This window comes from Gobius niger (genome assembly GCF_951799975.1).
Source record: "Gobius niger genome assembly, chromosome: 18".
Lineage (NCBI taxonomy): Eukaryota > Metazoa > Chordata > Actinopteri > Gobiiformes > Gobiidae > Gobius > Gobius niger.
The window spans coordinates 6,052,225-6,076,747 of NC_136869.1; the positions used below are offsets into that span (position 1 = coordinate 6,052,225).

At 42.6% G+C, this 24,523-nt stretch overlaps 1 protein-coding gene across 1 annotated transcript in view; it reads left to right on the plus strand.

Moving 5' to 3' along the window:
• Positions 1-24,523, plus strand: part of LOC306977686 (cadherin-12-like) — a 318,442-nt gene that overhangs the window by 176,022 nt on the left and 117,897 nt on the right. The window contains exons 4-5 of the mRNA XM_079576100.1: positions 98-392; positions 11,023-11,142. Of these exons, the coding sequence (XP_079432226.1) occupies positions 98-392; positions 11,023-11,142 (415 nt within the window). The remainder of the gene's footprint in view (positions 1-97; positions 393-11,022; positions 11,143-24,523) is intronic.

Genomic DNA, 24,523 nt, shown 5'->3' on the forward strand with positions numbered 1-24,523 from the left:
TTCCCCCCCCCTTGGCAACATTAGTTTCCCCAGTGTGGAACAGATGAATGTTTTCTGGTTTTGCTGTATTTCAAGTTTCATGTCTTGTCTTCCGCAGCTGCACACGGACCTGGATAAGGGCGACAGTGCAGTGAAGTACACCCTGTCGGGGGACGGCGCCGGCACCATCTTCACCATTGACCAGTTGACGGGGGACATCCACGCCTTACGCAGCCTGGACCGGGAGGAGAAGCCTTATTACACGCTCCGAGCTCAGGCTGTGGACCTCAACTCCAACCGGCCCCTGGAACCCGAGTCCGAGTTCGTCATAAAGGTCCAGGACATCAATGACAACGAGCCAAAGTTCCTGGAAGGACCCTACACCGCCAGCGTGCCGGAGATGTCGCCCGTCGGTAAGTGCGAGGGTGGATGTGACTGACAAGAAGGCGAGGGTAGACAAATCGCGTGTACTCTGGAGTGAAGTAGGTTTTCAAAGTTGTCATCTGGACTGGCTTAGGTGAGGTTCAGTCCGAAATGGCCTCAACTCAATCAGCCCCAACCAGAACACCATATAAGAGAAACTACAGTGGACAATTCCTGGATGACAGCTAGCTTACTAAGCATATTATAGCTAATGGACTCATTTACTAAGCCATGTAAGTTCATGTGTCAGCTTATTTTATCTCCTCTTTACAATTTAAGTCCCGCAAATCCATATTCGTTTTTTATACCTTTTCTTCTCTAATCAGCCAAAGTCGACATCTTCTCCATACCCCAGCACACGCTCATCTTTTTTTTTTTTCAAGACAGGATTAATTTTTGTGGTGTTTATGAAGGAAGTTAATCAAAGCCGGGTGAAAGCAATAATACTGCGACAGACTCATGTTTAACTTGTGTGTGTGGTGATGAGAGATGTGAGAGAAGTGATTGTGAACATTATACCCAGTGTTGAAAATGAACAGTTCATGTAAAAGGAGTGAAGCCTTTGCTCGGAGGATTTTTTTTTTAAAAAGTGCATCAGAATAACACATTTGTAGGGCAACTAAAGGCTTGTTTTTCAAAAGCCGGCCCCTGCTGCTGTTTTACCCTCGTTTGGATTCAGCTGAAGTGTGGACTTTGAGCGCAGAAATCATCCAGGTACATCCAGAGAGCGGGCCGTTCCTCCTCGCCGCCTCCTGACATTTTGCACGGACACAGTTATTCTGCCTCTGCCCTCCGAGTGTTTCACAGTCCTGCCTGCTTTTTCTTTTCTTTTTTTTTTTTAACCCACAATCCCTTGCTTCCAGTTGCCACGCCACACACCCCTGAGGGTCCCACATCAAGGTCATTGACTGAGAGAATGATTTCTCCTGATGTAAATTAGAACTGCCTCAAACCTAAAATCAACTGTGGGCACTGGGCAGGGAGGGACACACTCCTCTGACCCGCTATGTCTATGGGCTAGAACAGAGAAATTAGACTGAGAGTGGACAGCTCTCGTGTCACGCTTTACCCAGGCTTTCTAACATGAATTTGGAAACTTTCGTGATGTCATATTACAGTCATATCACACGTCACACAAAGGGGAGTGGCCTAGCAGAGGGGGAAGGAACTCTTTAAACACTAGAAATATCTATCACACACAAATAAAGTCAAGTCAAAATCGGGTTTGTGTGGATTCTTTTTCACAGCAGATTTTTCAGTAGAAGCTGAAAAACCGGCAATCAAAGGATCTGTATCATGCTATTTTATAGAATATATTGTACCTCTACCACTATGGAGTACTCATTTTTGGGAGAAATATAAGCATTTTCCAAGACGCTTTGATTTGGTTAACTCCGCCCCCTCTCTCCGCTCTTGCAATTTTTGCAGTAGTAGAAATATAAATATCACAGCAATACGGGAAGTTACTTCAAAATGCAGTTAAAAGGAGTTGACATTTGCAACACAGCTTCGTGAATGGCTAACACACACGCTTTGCTTGACTCACCGCTCTGATCCATCCATGTGTTTACATTATGGGACTCGTTGGTAATAAAAGTTAATCCACTTTGGTTCTGGCCAAGGTTCACCCAGTGACGGTCACAGACGAACACTATCTGGCTGATAGTCGCTTAATCCCGGTAAGAAATTCCAACTTCTGGTGAGTGGCCTCTTCTTTAGGAAGGTTGAATAAAATCCTGTACCTCACAGCCCAAACACGCATTGACATTATCGTTAGGTGAGAAAAAAGAACAGGTGTCCAGAGTTGGTTTGAAAGAGCTGCTTCTTCACAACTGTCAGATGCACAGGGGGTGCGTTTGTTTTCTCTGCAGGGGCAGCGCGGACGCCTCAGGCACTTCTTTTTTTTTTTTCTTAAAGAAATTGAAATCAGGCCGTAAGGCATTACATTACAGATGTCGGACTGTTCCTGTTTGACACTATGATGTAAAAATGTGTCACAAGTCAGTCATTTATCAGGAGAGGGCGTGAATGAAGCCACACATCACTCTGGCTGTGTTTTTGATAAGGAAATCGCATAGCAACATGGCTAAAAGCTCCAAAAAGTCGATTTTGCATGATATAGGCCCTTTAAGCTACTGTTAGCATATGTAGCATGAAGCTAACATTAGCGTCCTGGTAGCATTCGCTGTTGTTTATGTATATTTATAGGCTGTTCAACCACTTTGCTCCTCTCCATGCATAATCCAGCATAAAGTAGTGGTAGAGAAATGGGAGAAAGTTGAAATTCGGTTCAGTCTGTTTTCCCTCGAACAACAGTTAATGGGTGATTCCGTCTGTATCTATTGCGCTCTCCCCTGAAACGTTTACATTTTGCACACGGCTATTATCAACATGATGCTAACATAAATGTACTGTAAGTCAGTGTAGGTAGATGAATGCTTGAACAGGTCGAACTCTATGAGGCAATATTGATATTATGCGCCACAAAAGGGCCAAGCTGCAAATAGTTTTTATGAAAGTTGGAATATGTATTATATTTTATTTATCTTTATATTTGGCCCGCAGCTTGTCGTGATAGATTTATATTGGGTCCCGCTGCTAAGGCAGACGAAGACCACATTTTTTTAAAGGCATTGCTACAAATTCAAGCCCAGTTTATAAGTAACTCTCTGGTCAAACACAGCTACAACTGTGATGCGCACTGAATCCTAAATAACATTTAAAGATTTGTTGTTGCACTACTATAAAAAGGACTGTAGAGTTTTACTATTCCTTGTCTTTGTATGGACTGCACTAATAGGAACTGTCTTCTTCTGTGTGTTGCTTCTTGATTTTGATTTATTCAAATTAATTCTGAGAAAATCCTATATTGCTCTTTTGTCCGTATGGATTTTGTGCCGGAGCAGTTCATTTGATCAGGCCCCGTCTGCATTCACTTAAACTGGACTGAATCCATTTGCGACTGTGTTCAACTGTGTCTGCCATCAATGGGATTCATCATGTGGTTGCCTGTGAATTCAGTGTGTTATAGAAAAGCCTGAAGGGAATGCACTGAGCTTTTATTTAGCTATAGTTCCATCTTATATTTCAAACTGTGGATGTAAACATGGCAGTTTGAATGGACACAAACCGGGCCATTTGGTGGTGTAGTTTGCACTTTCACTTCACCCGCTCTTTTCTGCTTTCAATTTCTGTGTGGAGTCTGGCTGTTCTCTCTGTGTCAGCGTAGGTTTCCTCTGGGTTTCACCTACCACTAAAACATGTACAATAGGGCCTTCACTTGAGCCAATAATAATACTAATTGCTTACCCTTGTATTTAGCTATACAAGCCTGTGCTACCAAGTTTCTCAAAGCGCCGCTACCGCGGCACGGTAGCGCAGCGGTTAGCGCCTCCGCTTCACAGCTAGAAGGTCCCGGGTTCGATTCCCACCAGGACGGGGCCTTTCTGTGTGGAGTTTGCATGTTCTCCCCGTGTCTGCGTAGGTTTCCTCCGGGTACTCCGGTTTCCCCTACAACTAAAAACATGTGCAATAGGTGAATCCTCCAGCCAGGTGATTCTGACCATCAGCCTGGCTCCACATCATGGAGATGGGTCCCCGGGCGCGGCACGGCCGTCGACCACTGCTCCTTACGGGTTTCCCCAGTGGCATCGAAGGATGGGTTAAATGCAGAGGACAAATTTCCCTACGGGGACAATAAAGTATACAAACAAACAAACAAAAACACTGTATAATTTTTCGTTCACTCCATACTCAGTGGTGCTCAGCTACTATTATTGCCACAGCGGCCCCTGGGGTAGACTGACGGAAGTGAGGCTGCCAATCTGCCAATCTGCCTCTGACCACTCACTCACACACAGACAAACACACTCTCATTCATTTTGGCCCATGTTTTTAGTGGGTAGCCTACGCAGACTCAACATGCATTCTCCACACAGAAAGGCCCCATGGGAACTGAACCCGAGCGGGGCCTTCTAGCTGTGATGCATGAGTGCAAACCGCTGCACCAACGTGCCTGTCAGTTTCACTGAAATACACCTATAAAAAACTTTTTGAAAAGTATAAAAAATGTATGATCTTTCTTACCACTTTTGTCTGCCAGAGTATGAAGATCAGCATCTACACTTGGTCTTTATGGTCCCATAGGGTTTGTCCAGTCACTCAGTCACAGGGCCACTGGAGCAGCCAGTGGGCAACTGCGATGACTCTTCTTGAGATTAAAATATTCATCAGTTATTATGGTTCAATCATGCATTTTGTTGACCAAAATGCAGCCCTGCGCTTTGGACCCTGCGGCCAATATGACGGTGCGGCCAATATATAGCTCCCAACAGGCTCTAGAGGCACCCTCAAGCAATAAATGCAAAAGTGAGACAGGCTTGGCAAAAGATTATTCGCTAAAGAAGACACTACCGGTAGTTTTGTTTTTTTAGCGGTAACTTTGTGCGTCAAGCACACCCTCATCATGGAAAAGATGCAGAGAAATGCGGAGAAATGCGGAGAAATGCGCATCACTGCCGTCCCTGCCGCCCTCCCTCTGCCCGCAACTGCACCTTTCTCCGGGATGAGGCGTCTCTTCCTCCTCATCTGCACGATGGGCCGCTCTGACCGGATGCAAGTCACTATGAAAACCTGTGGCTTATATTCGAGTGCGGCCTGTATGTGAACAAGGCCGCAAATTTAGCTGCCACGCCTGATAGTAAAGTGCGCTTCACTGGACAAAATTTACGGTATATTCAGAAGCAAACAAATGAAGATGGTGAAAGACTGTTGTGGGGCGGAGGGAGCTGTGCAGGAAGAAGAGGAAGGAGGAGGTGGAGCTGACCAGTGCAGGACACCACGCTCTGAAACAGGGACAAACCCAGGAGGCGGTGCACCGTTTCCGGACTAACACCTGAACACTATTCTGTTGGTTGTACAATGACAAATAAAACACTTACTTATTATATCTCCTCTCAGACAGAAATTGAATCCAGAGGGACTTTTTAAATGGTACTACTTGTCTTGCATGTCTGACACATCTAATTAATCCCAGCATCACAGTAATATCAAAATGCAGCAGAAATAGAGCACACCACAGCTTTCATGTAATAATTCAGTTCACAATGAATTATTCATATTTCAAAATAGACTTGTTTTAATAAAAAAGTTCATTAAAGATGGATGTGCCACACTGAATATTTAGGGAAGATTTTACATTAAAACAATGCATGTGTAAAGATATTAAAAATGTTGCTTCTGGTCCAAACGCATTCCCTACTTTTCTCACACATTTTTAGTGTCCCCATCATTAACTTTTCACAACTTTCCAGGGTCACTTTCGCAGCAATAGTTGATAACTCGCCTGTAAGTTCATGAATTTAATACAAATGCACTGTAGATTTCCCAAAAATGCATGAGTTTTCAACATAGTGGGTCAATTACCTAATAAATCAGGTATAGTGCCTTTAACACGTTCTTAACATATTCAAACTGAGCAGTATTTTAAGGTTTGCAATAAATATGGAAGATGCCATACAAATTGAGAAGGGGAAAGTGGACGTTACGCCTTTCACCATCAAGGCTTAATAAAAGATTCCAAGTGGCAGGCTGTCTCATTTATTCAGGTTTTGCCTCGTTCACGCTCAACTCTGCATCTGTTGTTATGGGGGAATCTGCTACCCCCATGTAAAGACTGACTAGGTTTTTTGAAACTCATCTTTGAGCGACATCGTTGTTATCTTGGTTTTGTCATTGTCATTTGGATTTTGGTCTGGGAATGCTTCTGTAAATCTGTTCCTTTATCAAACCATCATTCCTTCTTGGATGAAAATTCCGTTATCAAAGGAGTGTTTTTTTGGTATCTTAAAGGGGCTAGATGCAAGTTAGCCATTTTATACTCACTGCTGCCACCTCAGGTCATACGTGTAACTGCACCTTATATATTAAGCTAGTGCATGACGGCACTTCGGACCCGAATTAACACCTTTTTGAGTGACAGTGCAGGATTTTAGAGGCAGTTGTGGTGAACAGCTCTGGGCTCATTTTACACATTAGGACATTGTTGGAACGTGTAGGGGGAGGAAAATACATAATTGTGACATTTTTAAACTCCCTTTGAATAGTCCCTTTACAGCCATAGTCCACTCCTTTCTGGCTGTACAAGCTCACAACTTGAACAACCTTTCCCCGCGATGGAAAATTCCTGCTCAACAACAACAAGTCAATATGAGGGAAGAAAAGCCGACGGAAAAGAGCAACATTCTGTTTTTCATGTATATTGTGTTTTATGGCCCCATGCCTCGCTCCACGTCCGGCCCATACATTCACACAACTGTGCTCCTCCGTCGGCGGCGGTGACCTTTGCGTGCGCTCGCCTCTCCATTTCTCACACGCTTAAATAATCGCGATGGGCCCGGGCTGCGTCTCGCACCTCTGAGCGGGCCGCAGAGCCTGTCACCTGGTGTAGAACCCCCCCACCCCCCCCTCCTGCAGCTCCGGACGGCAGCGCTCTGGGCCTTTTTAAACATTCACCACAGAGCTGCCCCTAAGTGCTGAGGTCTCCTGTCTCTTTGCACGATTCAGAGGTGTTAATGTATCCGTCTATGTTCCGCAATAACAAGGGGCCTATACGGCAAAGTTTATGCACTTTCGTGATTTCGTGGTTTAAAAATATCTCGAGGTGCTTGCGGCGGTGACACAGAGGTGGCGATGCAGAGGGGATGCTGTCCAATGTACTCAGAAATCACATTTATATTTACATATATCTTTCCATACTTTGTGTTGCTGAAGAGTTAGCCTGTTGTGCTTGTTTTAGTTTATAAAGGAAGCCAGAGCATCCAGAGCAGAGGTTTTCTTGGACTCTTTTATGTGGTGCATGGTCATCTCCAACAGTGATTCCCAAACAGGGGTTCCTTGGAATTATTTCTGATCAAAAAGAAGATGAAACGGAATTGCATTTCGTTATGATTTTCAAAGAAACGTTCATTTGAGTGATTTTTCATGTAAAAAGGTTTGCATTTAAGAGTGACTTAGCCTTATTTTGAACCCAACACATGGCTAAATGCTAATACATCCGAGCTTAATTGATCATTTCATTTCATTTCATTAGCAGCACCTTCGAGATAAGGGGGACTTTGAGTAGAAATGAAAGACTCATGGGATACGCAAGAAAAAAATATTGGGAACCACTCATGTACGATTTTACACTTTATACATTATGTGAGATCATTTCATTTATGTTGGCTGTTTTTTTTCTGGCTTAAACATAGTTTGATTTAGTGCAATTCCATTTTAGACTGTTTTTTGTCCTGGTTTAGTCCCAACTTAGCTTGATCTTAGCCTGGTGGCACTTGGATGGGAAAATATTAATGTGGTGGTAAATATATTTTGAGATTTTTAAAATAAAAGTTTGAGCAATAATATTTCAACCCGGATAGTAGGCAGTAGTATGGATGGGAAGGTGAGCGTTAGGTAGCCTGATAAACCACACCCACCTTCTTTCTGCACAAAAGAAAGTGGGTCTGGCCACGCACGGTAAACAAGTTGTTGATTGGCGGCTAAGGCCTAGCCGAACCAATCACGACCGTCACAGAGAAATGAGAAGGTTACGTCACTCGCACCTCTATGTTTTTAGTTCAATTTACGTTAACATCAGCCAAAACTAATCATGGATGAAGTAGTCAAGGATTTTGCCTTGCGTTCTCCGCGTGAGTTTATATTCACTTCATATTTTTTTTTAATTGGACACAGCTGTCGTCACGTCCGCTAATCGCTAATTGGTTTATTTCACTGACAATCTGTGCGTGTTAGGCCCGCCCGTTCAAACTGCTCCAATTGCTCCGTGACCAGACTAATTCCCTGCGTGGAATGGACAGGGAAGAGTATGGTAGAGCCAGGCAAAGCGTTAGGGATGGTGGTGGTATGGGAGACCGGTGAAGGATGTAGGAGTGTAAAGCAGTGGATAGAAGGGGCGGTGAAGAGGTGGAGGTGGGTCAAAGCACAGCTGGGAAGCGGACGAGCCATGAACGCTGGAGGCTTAAATGAGGGAGTAATGATCGGCTTGGTACTTGTGAACTACTACTCAGCTGTGCCACCGCCAAGTTGTCACTTTTTGGACACTTCAGCCACAAACAAAAACTTTTAAGATACAGGCTGGTTGAAGCTTGAGCAGAGGTCCTTAAATGCACTTAATTTTGCACGCCGCTTGCTTTAGCTCCTCCAGATGCGAAGGTAATTGCGACACAACTCCCCCTTGCGCCTCTGTCCTTTTTTGACACCGCGTTAGATGCCCGTCTCCGAGTCTGAGGCACAGTCCCATCTGTTTGACAGTCTCCTCACAGCGGCCATGAGCTGTGAAATAATTACGCTGACGCGGCAGGATTCCCTCTAACTCCCCGCAAGTTTTACCTCCTATTTGAATACAAGAAACATTGGCTTTATTAATAGCAGGTGGTGCTCGGTGCCAGCTAGTTAAGGCGGGATGCTCCAAAAACTTGTGCCAGTAATTAGTGTGAATAGTTTGGAACAGTGCCGCCTTAATGTTATTTTTGTCCTCTGCTTTTTTTGGATTAATGATATCATATTGTGTTTATTCATTTATTTATTTTGGTAAATATGGGGGGAAAATGGCTAATATTGGGTCTATCTACATGACTCAATTTGTCAAACTCACAAAAATGTTTAAAACAAAGGTAATTAGTATATTGGTAATGAACTATAACCCCCTTAGATCGGTTGTGTTCATGTGACATCATCCAATCATCAGCCAATAGTTTAAAATTGAGCCGCTGGTAACTATGGTAACTGTTGATCTGCATTTCTTTTTTTCATTTAGTTTTTGGCTAATTACTGATTACTCATTACTGGAAGAATCCACATGAAACAAAAACTGTCTCAAAGTTCCAAGTCTTCTCTGTCAGCGCGTATAAACTAAGGCCTAATTATTTTCTCAGAAAAGTGTCAAAAAGTGGAGACAATATTCAAGAACATGAACATGATGTTGGCCAGCAGAGAGACCTTTCTGCCATAAAAAAATAATATGGCTGTTTTTTTTTAATCCTTTTGGAGATTTAAACTCTCTCTCCCATAGAGTTATGTTGGTCTCTTCCAATTACAGACTTTGCAATATAAAAAAATAAACTTTACTTTAAAGAGTAAATGCAAGTTGCTCATTTTATACTCACTACTGCCACCCCAGGTCTTGTGCGTAACTGCAGGCAGTTGTGGTGAACAGGTCTGGGCTCACTCTACACATTAGGACATGGCTGGAACACGTAGGGGGAGGAAAAATACTTAATTTTAACATGTTTAAACTCGTATAGTCCCTTTAAGGCAAGGCATATTTGTTCATACCGCACAGTTCATACATAAGGCAACTCATAATGCCCATAACATAATGCCCAACTCAAGTACTAGAAGTGTAAGACTCAGAAACTGTAAATCAAAACAACTGTAAGCCTGTACTTAAGCCCAGCCAATACCTCTTATTGTTCTCCTCGATGGCAACTGGAATTCCATAATACCATTTCCCCCCACTTTTTTGCATCGTTTTAATAAGACAGACTATATGTATAGAATGCATTGTACATATAAAATATCTTTATTCCCTATCCAATCTACAAGAATGAGCAACTACCTGCGCTCCATGAAGCACATATGTAATTTATCTCACACTAAATAGCCTGTGCATTCCTTTTGCCTTAGGATTGCTATGGATTTAAGCCAATTAGTCTGGAAATTCAGCACATAAACATTTAGGTTGTTACAGTGGATGTAAAGACGCTAATTTCGGAAGCAATTAGCTTCCGAAAGCTATTGTGCAAAATGTACAGCAATCTAGGCACCTTGGTGCTTTGATTGTGAGCAGATACTGTAATATCACTGTGTTTAAGGCCAAGGCAACTTTGAGCTGGCAAATACACTATGTTCTCACGTGGTCATTTCTTGAACCCTAAAAGTTTTGCAAAGTGCAAAGGAAACCTTTTAAAACCCAAAGCTCCGGACTTGATAGACTAAGAGCAGTGTTTTCAATCCAATATAAGGCTGACATTTGAGACCTGCTGTGTTAATGCATCCGAAATGGAAGCAAGTCAAGCAACACTGCGATTCTAAGAGGCATGTTTTCAGCTTCAAGACACCAAGATTTGTGCTTCTTTATGGTGACATTTTTAGCAGTTACTCACGTCAAACTATGACTGTTCAACCTCCAATCATCTGCCTGCAGATACATTAGACACATTCCTGTTTTAGTAAATAGTAACATGCACAACAACAACTTGAGTTATGTTTTTCTAGACATGGTTTATACCTAATGTAGACATGAATGTGAACAGATGGTGGTACTTTGAAGGTGAAGCAATTCATGAGGCTCTTGATCTGTAATTCAAGATCAGGAGAGTTCCATGTTGTTCGATATGACGCTGTTAAAAATGCAGGGAATCTTCATGGTTATGCAGTAGAGTGAAGGATCTGTTTAGTAATACCCCCATGGTTTCCAGTTTCCAGGTTGAGTGTTAATCATTCATTAGACGGAGGTTGATCCGATTGGCTAAGCTACTGAACTTGAAAGAACCCCTGCTCAGTCTCATGAGTGAACGTATTAAGGTAAAGTCAATAACCTCGCTCTCTCTCTCTCCTCAGGGACGTATGTGACGCAGGTAACAGCCACGGACGCGGACGACCCCACCTACGGCAACAGCGCTCGAGTCGTCTACAGCATTCTCCACGGGCAGCCGTACTTCTCTGTGGAAGCCAAGACAGGTACAGATCACGTACAACTGATTACTCACAACCTTTGTTGTACTCTTCAATAGAATGTTGTTAAAGGCACGCCGCGTAACATTTCACCCAATGAATACAATAGAATACAAGCAACTTTATTGGGACATTTCCACTTCGTCTCCATAGTGATATTGACTAAAGGCAGCTGAATATGGGATGTTCACAAAGGTCATATCCTCATCCAAATCCATTCTTTGATAACACAAAGGAAGAAAGAAAGAAAGCATTTAGCTGGTTACTAGGAGCATAGTTTGTATTGCTGGGAACAATATACTCCAGACAAATCATGCCATAACAACTTTTTTATTTAGTTTTTAACTATGATATAGCTTTGATGCCTTGTCAAAACCATACTTGGAGAAGTACTGTATTTTGCGTCACTTGCACAGTTTTGAGTAACGCTTCAGTCCAGTGGTTCCTATGGCATCGGGGCTCACAATCACCCTGGGATGACAAGCCACATCCAGACTTGTAAAGTATTATGTAACATATTGTATTTTCTTTAAAAAAATGTTTGTTGAATAAGCGTTAAAGGGACTATATGGAGTTTAAAAATGTTAAAATGATGCATTTTCCTCCCCCTACATGTTCCAGCAATGTCCTAATGTGTAGAATGAGCCCAGACCTGTTCACCACAACTACCTCTAAAATCCTGCACTGTCAATCAAAAAGGTGTTACCTCGGGTCTGATGTGCCGTCATGCACGAGCTTAATGGAACAGGCCACCGTTTTTACACACTGAGATATGTTCTTACCTGAGCTTAAACGAGTTGATACGTACCTGTCTGGTCTTTGTGAGTGCGCTCAGTCTCGCACAGCGACCAAGGATGTTGTTTGCATTTGGCCTCTCCCAGTATATTCCTATAGCTCCAAACGGGATGAAGTTGGAAGCTACCACACTCTTCCACTGGCACGCACAAAGACTAAACAGGTACATATCAACTCATCTAAGCCCAGGTAAAGAACATATCTCAGTATGGAAAAAACGGTGGCCTGTTCCTTTAATGTAAAGCTGCAGTTACACTTAAGAGCTGAGGTGGCAGTAGTGAGCATACAATGTCCAATTTTCATCTAGCCCCTTTAAATAAGCAAAAAAAAAGCATTATCAAGGGACTCGTTCTCAGGTCAAAGTGCGTTCATCACGACGCCAACAATTTACCAGCATGCCAATGGCTGAAAAAAAGCTTGTTTTAACTGTTTCATTTCTCTAAGTCATGGGAATCCTGACCAGCCCATTGTTTCACTTATTTGCAAAATGTTTTCATGGATGTTCAGCGACCGCAACCTCAAATTAAACGTGTTCATTTTGAAACGCTGACACCCCGAGAGCAAATAAAGCTTCAGATCATTAAAGCTCATTTAAAGTTTGCACTGAACAGGCTAATTAGTCGAGCGCGGATTTCTCTTTCACATAACCTTCTTAAATAGATGAAGTGAAACTCGGGCCAGTCGTCTCCCACCTGCCCATGACATGTTGTGGCCCCACCGCGGAGGGGAATGTGGGAATGTGTCGGGGTCCGTTCAATCGAAGCCCCGGCCTCGTGGTAATTTGGATCTTCTCCCTGACCCTCGCCCTGAATCGCACAGGGATGCATGACTGAACCAGGCGTCGGCTCGATACCGTTCAGCCATCATCACTAATTCATTCTTGCGACATGCAACAGCGCCGGGTTAGGTGCAAATGAACATGGATTTCGCTGAGATCCAACTTCCATGCAAATCAGACTCAATTTGACAAGATCAGCAGTGGATTACGGATTGGCAATAGGAGGGTCCAGCCAAATTAATTAATTTAACTGTTTTAATTTAAATTATCCTGACTTTTATGGTACATTTCTATATTATTTCATACAAATGACTTGATGTAGACTTTTGTTGGGGACTTTTCCTGGGTTAGCCTCAATTTAGTCATGAGTTTTGACTATTTTAGCCCTTTTTTCAACCTGCTTTACCCATATTTCATCTCGATTGTTGCAGGATTACATGGGAAGCCAAATGATTTCAGATGAGATTACCATGAGGCTTTTAACTGAAGCAATTGACTTGTTGCACGGTATGGCTATGCTAGCTCCTCTGACCAGAAGTTGTGAGTGCCAGCACTTCCTGTCTGCATTCTTTTCCTATAGAGACTAGCTCAGACCTGCTGGAATAATAATCGTATTTTCTAAAGATTACGTTGTGGGCAGTGAGTTCCCGGTAGATGATCACTTACTGTGTGTTCAAACCTTGATGTAGCGAGTTCAGAGGAGACGCCTGTGATCATAAAGGATTGATAGTTTGTCTTGAAGCTGAAGGCTAACATGCTATAAAAGATGGAATACAAACAAATACCAATAAAAAATATGGTTTATATGCAGATAAGTTCATATTTGTGGCACTATTTCAAATTGTATAATGCATGAAATGAATGTTAGCCTTTAGCTTCAAGACAAACTCACTGAACGTTATAAACATAGACGTCTAATCTACGGAAATATTTACACCACCACAGAATCTCTAGGAAATACCATGATTCGAACAGGTCCAAGCTAATCTTAATGGAAATGAATACGAACAGGAAGTGCTAGCGCCCACAACTTCAGCTCAGAGGAACGAGCGTAGCCACATTGTGCAACAAGCCAATTATAAATCAAATTAATCATTGTGAAAGAAAATCGTCACCACTGAAAATATTCAGTGTGACAGAAACAGAGGTGAGGAAGAAATTTTGGAAACTGTTGTTTTAGACTAACATAGAATTGGTGAAGCTTCACAACCACCCCAAAAATGTATTATTTCCATTCTAAAATAAGAACATGCTCCCATTTTAACTACGTTTGGGGATTGTATACACTGCCTGACCAAAAACAAAATGTCAACACCTTGATTTAACAAACTATTATGATCCAGATGCTTCAGGTCTGGGTTCAGCAACACTATGCACCCAAAGTACAAGATTAGCTGATGACCTGAACCCCCTGAATGACCAGGAATAGTCGAGAGCCGTGGTCTAATAAGGGTGTGAGTGGGTTGGTGGGCAACGTCTCAGAATGACATTTTGCCTCATGTGGCCTCTGCAGGATCTGCTCAGACTTACAGACTTAGAGTCATTCTTTTGGGATCACTGTGGAGTGTGTAACTCTCATGACAAAATAGTCTTTTGATCGAAAGGCTGCCGTCTGCGGTTTAGAGAGAAAGACAGCTGCAGTAAACTTCCTCAAACTCCTCTGAGGCCGATCACCTTCTGCCTTGGCCTAAAAACTTTGTACTTGAGGTTCAATTGAGTTTAATGACAGGTCTGCAACTTCCCAAGTCAAGTTGTGTTTTTAAAAATCCCCAACTTTACGGGAAACATTACGTACTTCACTCTTGGGCCCGTTTTGTAACCTTTATAAATGACACCCCATATCTTAACCCCAGTGAGAATGGGATGTGCTGCAGGGACCACATTTTCCCATCGTCAATACAAGATGCAGCACTGGATCTTTTGACATTTCAGAAAGCTCATTCAAACAGGTCCCAGTAGCATACACTAAGTTCATGACACATGTAAAAAATAAAGCTCAGTGTAAAATCAAGTGGTATAGGATACAACTTAGCCCCAGTTTCACCTTGTTACTGAACTGGAAGAATATAGAACAGTGTATTACCGCTTTGTATTGTCTTTCACTTGGATTCATAACGCACAAAAACACATAATTTGCCTTTTTCAGAGCACGCTTTAGTCTTCTATTCCCACCACAAGTGCTTCCATAAAGACATACCATCGCTGCTGCCGCTCCTCTCCCACCTGGCATTAACTCCACACGATTGGATCTCATCTCACTCCTGCTTTATATGCAAATAGTCCGCCGCGAGAAGGCCGAGAAATGATCCTTTTCCATTTGTTTTTTATCTTTGCGTGTTGGCGGGGGAGGATGGAGTCGAAGTCGGTGAATTATAGCCCGTGAAAGTTTCAAATTGGAGAGTGCCAGCAGTGTATGAGTTACATTGTAAATCACCTGTTAGTCTTTAAATGTCAGCGGGGCAGCTCTCACCAAGGCGCTGTGATAATGATCGGGGCTGCCGCTGAGAGGGGGGGTGAAAAAAAGAGCTATTTGAATTTAAAGTAGGTTGTATGAAAGGTGCAAAAGTAGCCGCATTTTGACAAGGGGTCCATTAAGCTAATGTCGAACATGATGCTTTGGGAAATGGTCAACATTCCACAACTTTTTTCCCCTGTTTATTTCTCACCCGGCAACTTTATTTTTCAGCTTTTAGGGAACACACTGCAAGTGAATAGGGAATACAATTCAATTTAGAGATAGAGGTTGATTTAGAGGAACTTGAAGCGTGAAAAAGGTCAAAATAAAACAAATGAATGAAGCACAGAGCCAGGTTTAAATCTGTGGGTTTACTTCAATGACATATGTATTAGATACAAAGATTAATTATATGTATTTTATATGTTTTGCATATCTTTTCTTGATCCTGTTAGGGGAAAACAAATCTGTAGACATTAAAATGTCACCTTGTTTTTTAAGTTCAAAGCCAAAAAAGATCCTCCTACAAAAAGGCTTCAACATATTGGTCAGTACAAGAAAGGAAAATAAGGTGTCTGTAGGTGTTACATCCAGCAGATATAACACCTAAAGTAGGAAACATGCATTTTAGGAACATGACCTTTGAAGTTTTCACTTTCAAAACTATGGGAAAAATAATCACCTTGTATGATTGATTCGACCATCTATTTGGTGAAAGTTTCTATGTTCATTTGTTCACTGGCCTCCAAGTGATGTCAATGAAACTATCAATATTGCGCTTTTTGGGAAACTCAAAGTTGCTTATCACACCCACTGAGTGTGTATGAGGCCTGTCTTGTGACTGATTGGCAGAGACCTGGCTGTTATTCTGTGCCTCTCCGGCCAACAACACTCAGGCTGCATCTAAAAAAGTTTAAAACAGCTTAGGAATGACCTGGACGTGCGTCATCGTCCGCCGTGACAAGGAGCATCCAAATGTGTCAGTGCAGTTAGGAGGGAGTTAGGAAAGGAGCTGTGATGGTTATTATAAAACCTCCTGTAGCTTAAGAACCTCTGGATGTTCCTCATCAGCCCATAAGGAGCAAAGAACAATCCCACCAGCCACTTCTCTGCCTCCTGAATGCTTCCGAACTCCGGCCGATCTCTGCACGAATGTGAGAGTTTAAAAATGTTAAAATTATGTATTTTCTTCCCCCTACATGTTCCATTTATGTCCTAAGGTGTTGAATGAGCCCTGACCTATTCACCACAACTGCCTCTAAAATCCTGCACTGTCACTCAAATTACAGGAAATCGATGAACTTATATAGCAACATAACGCACTTTTGTGAAACTTAAGCTACATGGCTCTGTTGTGAAAGAACAGACTTAGCAGCTGTCTGAGGTGAACTAAAGGGCAGTATTTTGTTGAATATTTGACCAGAGCATGATATTTATATGATAGAGCCGTAGCAGCTGAGTTGAGTAAGAAACCATATTTTCATCATCAGTGAGTGTAGTTTCATATTGCAGTGGTTCATGTTTGAAACTGTCAGAATCAGTGATAATTGAACAGTGCAGTTTCTAAAGAGTTGCTTATTTAACACATTCTGACATTTGTGCAGAAGGTTCAGATTGTACTGAAGAGCAGAAAGAGCTGCTGAGGGTCCTGTTACAAACTGCAAAACGTGCCTCAAGGTCGACCTTGTGACATAGACCTCAAAGGAAAAGGAGAAAGGAGAATCTTGCCACTTTGCAGATGCATCCCCACTCTCGTCCATGGTCATCTATGATTAGGAAAGGTGGGGAAGACGTGGCTTACACAAGGACTCTGAGCGTTCTGGCTAATGATGCTCATCCTCTTCATGATGAATTCTGTTACTTGCCTTCTGGTACGAGGCTCAGGGCTCCATTGGTAGGGAAAAAATGCTACAAACACTCCTGTACACCTATAGCCATCTCTATTCTAAACTCTGACCATAGTAAGATTACACAATCAAATTATGTGTGAGGAGAACTCTGTTGATTGGGAGGTTTGCACTTGGACATCTTGTTGGATTTTTTCTTTTATGTTTCTATGTGTCCTTTGTGCTCCAAAACCAATTGCCCCATCTGGGACATGGAATAAAGTGAAGTAAAGGACACAACCAACGAGGGAACTGGTTGGGTGGAGATGCAAACCTCCAACCTCCAACTGCGTACACTGGCAAGTTTTCCAACGTAAAGTACATTTCCACAACTTTCTTCAGGAAAAAGTCAGCGCTACAAGGCTAAGATGCACCTTATTCCCTCCTCGACAGTATGTTGTTGAGGTCCATTGTATATATTGAACATTTCTTCTGTTTTCCCCTATGAAAGTTAACTTTTGTCCGCTGCTCAAGGCCGAAGACAGTCCATTATAGCATGAAGTTTCCGCTGCGATAGTTTACATTGTCTGCAATAGACTCTATAACCTAAGAAGGGCATGCTTTGGATAAGAACATATAGATTTGCTTGATTAGCTGACCAAAAAGCTAATTATGAGGTCTCATAAATATTTCATCCCCCTAAAAATGCGCAAACATCAATCTAAAGAGTCTATTAGGGCAGACAGGAAAAGTCAGGTAAGGTCTCATTCTTTTAAGTTACGAAGCCGTCTGTTCACACGCAGGTAAAACAAAGTGATTAATCCTTACATATCCACAAAGAACCTTGAACCAAAAATATACTTTCCCATCCTGTAATGCCGCTGAATACATTAAAATAATTACACGGCGAAACAAGGTTATCAAACTTCGTCGCTCCCAAATGATATCCCCCGATGAAGTGTCCCCTAACAGGTAAGGCCGCATAATGTCGAGACGCGCAGGCATATATTAGCAAAATAAAAGAAACCAAAAAAAAAAAAAGAGAAGTGTAACCCCTGTGGGCATTTCAAATCAATGGGCAACGAAAGATGTGTCCTCCCCAGCCGGAATCGGTGAATAATTTATCAGACAGGTGCGATGCGAAAGGTCAAATTTGAATCAAAAGTGGCTCTTAAGTGAAGCAGGAGATCTCAAGTGTCTGCTATCATATCAGCCTGTGTGGAAAAGTGCTGAGAAACTTGCCGGATAAATGTCATCCCATCGGAATAAAACGCCCTAATGCGTAATTTACTTGGTATAGGGGAGGGATGTCATGCAGCGCCCGACGATATAGAAAAGTATAAATGTGTCTGTCCCATAAAGGGAGTGTTGAGAACAGGCTGAGCTGGAAGAAATGCAACAACTTTAGGGGACTTTTTCTGTTGTAGTTGAGCAAGTTTTTCAAAAGACGAAACCATGTGTTGCACCGAGGCGTATATCAGTTTACCTTTGACAAACGTTCCGACCAGCAAACACGACTTTTAAAAGGTATTTTGTCACTAACTGGGTTAAAGCTCAGAACCAAATGAGTACACTTTGCCGAACGATTTGAGAACGGACTCTTCGAATTGTGCTTCCAATTCCATTAAGCTGCTTTTATAATGATATTTGCAGGCTAAGTATTCAGTGGCCTGTTACAATCACGTATTCAGACGTTCAGATGGCTTTGTTAAACCGAACAATGTGTGCCCTTCTCTCTGATTCGGGCAATGGCTTAAAAATATGAAAGTAGCTGCTTCGGATGATGAGAGGGAGATTATGCAATTTCGGTGCAACTGAGTCACAGTGTGAAAGGTGTGTTAATGCTGTAAAGGCGTGTAAGAATCCTTGATGTTTTCTGTTGGTTTAATGGCTTTACACTGGCAAAATCAAAGTTGGCTACTTAGCACTCGCCTCCTCAAATCTTCCAATTTTCACACGCATTACTTCATTTTGCAAGTACTTTTACGCATAATAATGACTTTGGTCGTGGCTAATTCTATCTTTCAACTATTACACCGTGGAGGCGAGAGCGGGCTCAGGATTTTCTAAATAATGTATGAGCAACAGTGGCGCAGATGGTAGAGCGGGTCGCCTCATGATCGGAAGGCCAGGGGTTCGAATCTCTGCCTCCTGACACTGCACCCCCCCTTACCTCCAGTGTCTGCGTACACTGGTGTATGAATGGGAGTCTGGTTCATTGCTGTAAAGCGCTTTGAGTGCCTAATGTAGGTGGAAAAGTGCATTAGTGTCTGCATTAGTGAAGTGAGGGTGGCTCCAGGACTGTCCCGAGTCCTTTAAGATATTACCCCGAAATTCTGATTGAGAATTTACTGCTTACATTTTAAGTAAGCCTCTCCAGGAACTGCCACCTTAACGTGGTGGAGGGGTTTGAGCGCCCGAATGATCCTTGGAGCCATGTTGTCGGGGGTTTCGTGTTTCGCTCTTCATTCTCATGGCAGGTCCTAGGTCACGGGTCAGACAGAAAGCAGTTCAGAAGCCCCTTATGAGAGACCAGCAGGCCCGTTTAATCGTGAGGCCGTCCTTCTGTGGACCCACGACCTGCAGGAGGAGCCATAGGGGCTGGTGCAATGTGATTTGGGCAGCTCCAACGGCTGAACACCACGACCCGGCATTGGACAAGTGGAAGAAGATGGATGGATGGATGGATGGATGGATGGATGGATGGATGGATATTAAGTAAGGACGTTATTTGTCATTGTACAATGGTCTCAACGTATATGCTCAACTTATTTCCATCTACATTAGGCACTCAAGGCACTATACAGCAAGGAACCACTCACCCACTCATTCATGCACCAATGTATGCAGACACTGAAGGCACGGAGGGTGACGTGTCCTGCCCAAGGACATAACGGCACTGTGTGGGACAATACGTGGGCTTAGAACCGCCGACCTTCAGATCACGAGACAACCCACTCTACCACAATTGCAAAACAAAAAAAGCGTTCAGATGTTGGGTTAGTCCTGAGCCACTACGCCTGACCAGCATCATTTAGGAGGTCAGGGGAACCAGAGTACTACCTTCACTGCTCCACTGAAACGGTGCACCGCCTCCTGGGTTTGCCCCTGTGTCAGAGCATGGTGTCCTGCACTGTTCAGCTCCTCCCGCTCCTCCTTCCTCCTTTGGCTGTGTTCTTATTTATCACCATTTCCCCATACTTGCTCTTGATGGTCACATGTCAGGAATTGACTTGATACAATTTCAAATGCTCACACAAAACTGGCCTGTGAAGCTTAAACATTTGTCACGTTCTCTTGTTGATTCTTGTTTGATTTGCCTTCATTACCGCCCTCTGTGCCGCAGCAGCAGCAGCAGGCGGGCTGTCTGGGGGGAAGAGACGACTCGGGGAAAGATTCCTATGGCGTCCGACTGCTTCCTCCGTAACGCTCTGAACGACACAGGCGCGTATAGAGCCACGGCTGCTGCTACTGCTGGCTTCCATATCAGGGACAGTTCAAAGCCTATGAAAATAGGTTCATACATATCACAGGGAAGATGCTCGGGAGCGGCTCTCTGATTACCATGTTCATCCGCGAGATTTACCGGGCACATACGGAGACTATTTCAGAGGCGAAATATCAAACTGGAGAAGTAAATGTTTGTCCTGCTGGGAGCGAGGCTATCTGCAAAGGCACATCGGCAAAAGGAGGGACAGGAGAGCGCGGGAAGGCAGCAGTGTGGAATATGGTAGAAATGTTGTTTTAATCTGAGGGCAAACATGATACAGTATGTGTTTTAACAGCTGTGGAGAAAAAAAAGGACAAACAAGTAGGCGTACTAAAGCAAGGGCATACAGAACTTCTGGAGAAAATAGCAGAAAGACACATGCCATTTAAATTGCATGCAACAGAAATCTGCAACATGGTATTTCATTTTTGCAGGCGGTCAAAGATCATTGATTAGACTTTTAGCAGCTTTCGCCCACATTTCTTCTGAAGGTAACGCAGTGGCAAGGTCGATGACTTGATCTCTGCTTCTGCTACTTCATATTGTGGTCGTGTCCTTGGGCAAGACACTTCACCTTGTCTTCAGTGTCTACAAGTGCGTGTGCGAGGATGAGTGATGCCTCAATGTGGCGCGAGTGACCATGGGAATAGGGACTTGTTAAATACGGCACACGCTACCGAATAATCCAGATAGAAGACGCACAATATCAGTCTTTCAAAAAAACCAAACACTTGCTGATTCCAACTGCTTTACTATGCGAGATAACATCTGCTTTATCGCAAAATTAATATAAGCTTTGCCAAAATATATCTAAGGCACTGTCGGTGGCTTCAAAACCAAAAAGGCATTTGAAGTGCAAATGAAAATGAAACTCGCCGTTAAATGTGCGCAGAGAAAAAGAGACTTTGTAAGTTTGTTCTTTGGTTCACTTTAGTTAAAACGGTTTGAGCCTGACGTAATAAAGGCTTTTAGTTTTGTATCCCACGGAGAGCCTCGAAGGCCTCACCTCATGTATTGGATGTTCATCAGTTTGACCAAAGCAGCTTTCTTTTTTGTACTCTTAAACTGACACCTGATCATAAGACTCTTCCAATTATAGATACAGTCAAGATTGTTTTGCTTTTAACTATGTTATAACATGCCTGGAGCAGCATGATGGCGCAGCAGTCAGCGCTCGTGGTTCACAGCAAGAATGTCCCGGGTTCGATTCCCACCTGGATGGGGCCTTTCTGTGAAGAGTTTGAATTCTGGCCATGATATGGGCTAGACTGAGTAGAAATGTGTCTTAAGCAGAGTTTTAAAATGGTCAAGTGTCTGTGCAGCTCTTATGTGGAGCGGCAGTTCATTCCACAGTTTTGGAGCTGCAACAGAGAAAGCCCTGTCACCTTTGGCCAGACACTCGGAGCGAGGAACCTCCAAAAGCAGCTAATCTGCAGATCTCAGAGTCCTAGCAGGGGATGACATACACGAAGCTCAGTAAATACAGAGGAGCAGTGTAGACCATGTAGACCAGGGGTCTCAAACTCATTTGGCACGGGGGCCAAAAATGAACACCCAGTGTTGATCGGGGGCCGCAACTGACTTAGCCTTTTTTGTTAGGCCAATTATGATTTAGCAACTTTTTATTGTTTTCTATAACATACCTTAAAATAGACTGTACATTAACTATCTGCACATTTTTAAGCTTTTTTTTAAGCATTTTAGTTCAGGGCATCAAAGAATGATCTTTCAAGAGTCCGGTTTAGTTTCTGTCTGTTGGCCTATTTAGAATAAAGTGCAAAATGTACAAATGTCATTTTAATGTAGTGTAGCAAGGCCCTACCAGGGACTGGAGTTGAAAATTAGCAAAAGCTACTTGGGTTGTACTGTGTTCATTTACAATTACCCTGTGAAATAAATAAAATGAATGTGTAAATGCCATTCTACAGACTCCATTGAGCTGATCCCAGCTAATTACGATGTGTTCACTTTGCAATGTCTTAAAGGTAAAGATGGTAAAGGTGCTTATTGTCATGCTGCTCATGGGAAATGTAGCTCTGACATGTTCAATGTACCGGTGGGCCGCATATAATATAAATAAGAAATCATCTCGTGGGCCACAAAAAAATACCTGGCGGGCCGCATTTGGCCCCCGGGCCGCATGTCTGAGACGCCTGATGTAGACATTTAAAGACAATAAGTAAAAACTTAAACCATATCCTGTAATACACAGGAAGCCGATGTAGAGCTGCATCAGGGGTGATATGCTGTCGCTTTTTGGTCCCTGTCAGGAGACGAGCAGCTGCATTTTTTACACAGTTTTTACACAGAGTTACAATAATCAAGTTGCGAAGTTAGAAATGCATGAATGGCATTCTCAAAGTTGCAGGCAGGTAGATCATTTTTGACCTTGCTTAGTGTTTTAAGGTGGAAAAAGCTTTGTTTGACAGCATGATTTCTCAAATTTAAATTTATTGCCCACAAACACCCCAAGGTTCTTTACAAAAGGGTGGCAGAAGGAGGCCAGCGGGCCAATGGTGCTGTCACAATTGTCCAGGACATCTGAATTTCAAAATGTTAAAATTTCTGTCTTATCTTTGTTAAGACTTAAAAAGTTGGCCTCCATCCATAACTTCACTTTTGGAGACAATCCAACAAAGGCTTCAATTAACCTTTAGAACCAGACTTCAGTGGTAGATCTGCAAATCGTCAGCATAAAAATGATCCAAGGGGTAGAATATACCGAGAAAACAACAAAGGGCCTAAAATGGACCCTTGAGGCACTCCACAGTGAAGAGGTGAAACAGATGAGAAGCATGGGCCACCACTGAGAAATCTTTTAAATAAGAATCAACAATTTCAGAGCAGTGCCTTTGATTCTACTAAAACATGTACAATAGGTTCCCATTTGGGGCTTTTACTCCTCTGAAAAAGAGATTCTTAATCTCAGTGGGACTTTACTGGTTAAATAAAGGTCAAGTAAAATTAAATTTAAAAAGAATTGACAAAATCTTGTTAACATCGGCCATTTCTTCTTCTACTGCAGAACTTTTCTCAACATATTTGCATCCCATAATCCATCAGTCGACCTGTTCTGAGCAGTTCTGTGCTCTAAGTGTGTTCATTATGACAACATATTGATATATTGTGAAAGTGAATGTGTATATTCATCATTCTCATTCCCACTGCTGCCTACAGAGGGTGCTCCAGGCCAATTCATAATCCTAGCCAGCCCAATCTCTTTAACTTGCATAGAAATTACTATTATTCACATTTTAAAAATGAGCTGCACTGTATGTTTGGATAGTAGTAGAGACTAAAATATTGTTGACTGGACTTTGTTAAATTGAGCTTCTAACTTCAGAAACGTCTTCTTGTACTTTTGAAAAAAAATATCTACAATGTATGACGTGTATTAGCGCTCGAAAGATACTAGAAGGAAGAGCCATTCAATTGACTGTCTCATTATTTTGTTGACTTTTTAAGAAGTCAGTCTGAAAACTCATATTGTGTCAGCTCAATTTGCTCAGAGGAACACATTTTTAATTCAAGTTATTAATGTTTACCGCAGGATTCATTTCAACCTTTGAAATACCTGTTATCGAAATTAAACTTTGTGCAAACTTTGTGCAACAAATAATGAAAAGTGTCTACAACTGCCTAGCAAGTAACTTTTGTGCAAAAACTTTCCACTTGTGGTTTCTCTGCTCATTTGCTGGTTTCCACTGTCTGCTCAATTATATTTGTGGAAAATTGTATCAAAATAGACAAACAAAATCTGTTCCTTTTCAGAAATGAGATGAGATCCAAATGCAGTTCATTGCATTCGTCGCTCTAAAGTTCCTCTATTACTCCCGGCCCATTCACAAATTCTCCCCTGTCTGCGGCTGGGAGAGAGGTCACTCTTCGAACTGCAGACACTTGACATTCAACGTGGCGCTGTGCCATAGAAGCTGCGCCCATAATACGATTCAGAGGAGGATCACAGCGAGGAGATGAGAGCGCGTCTGTGAGCAAGATGAATAGCTGGGTCAGTGGGAGGCTGGCAGGCTAACAGGCTAACG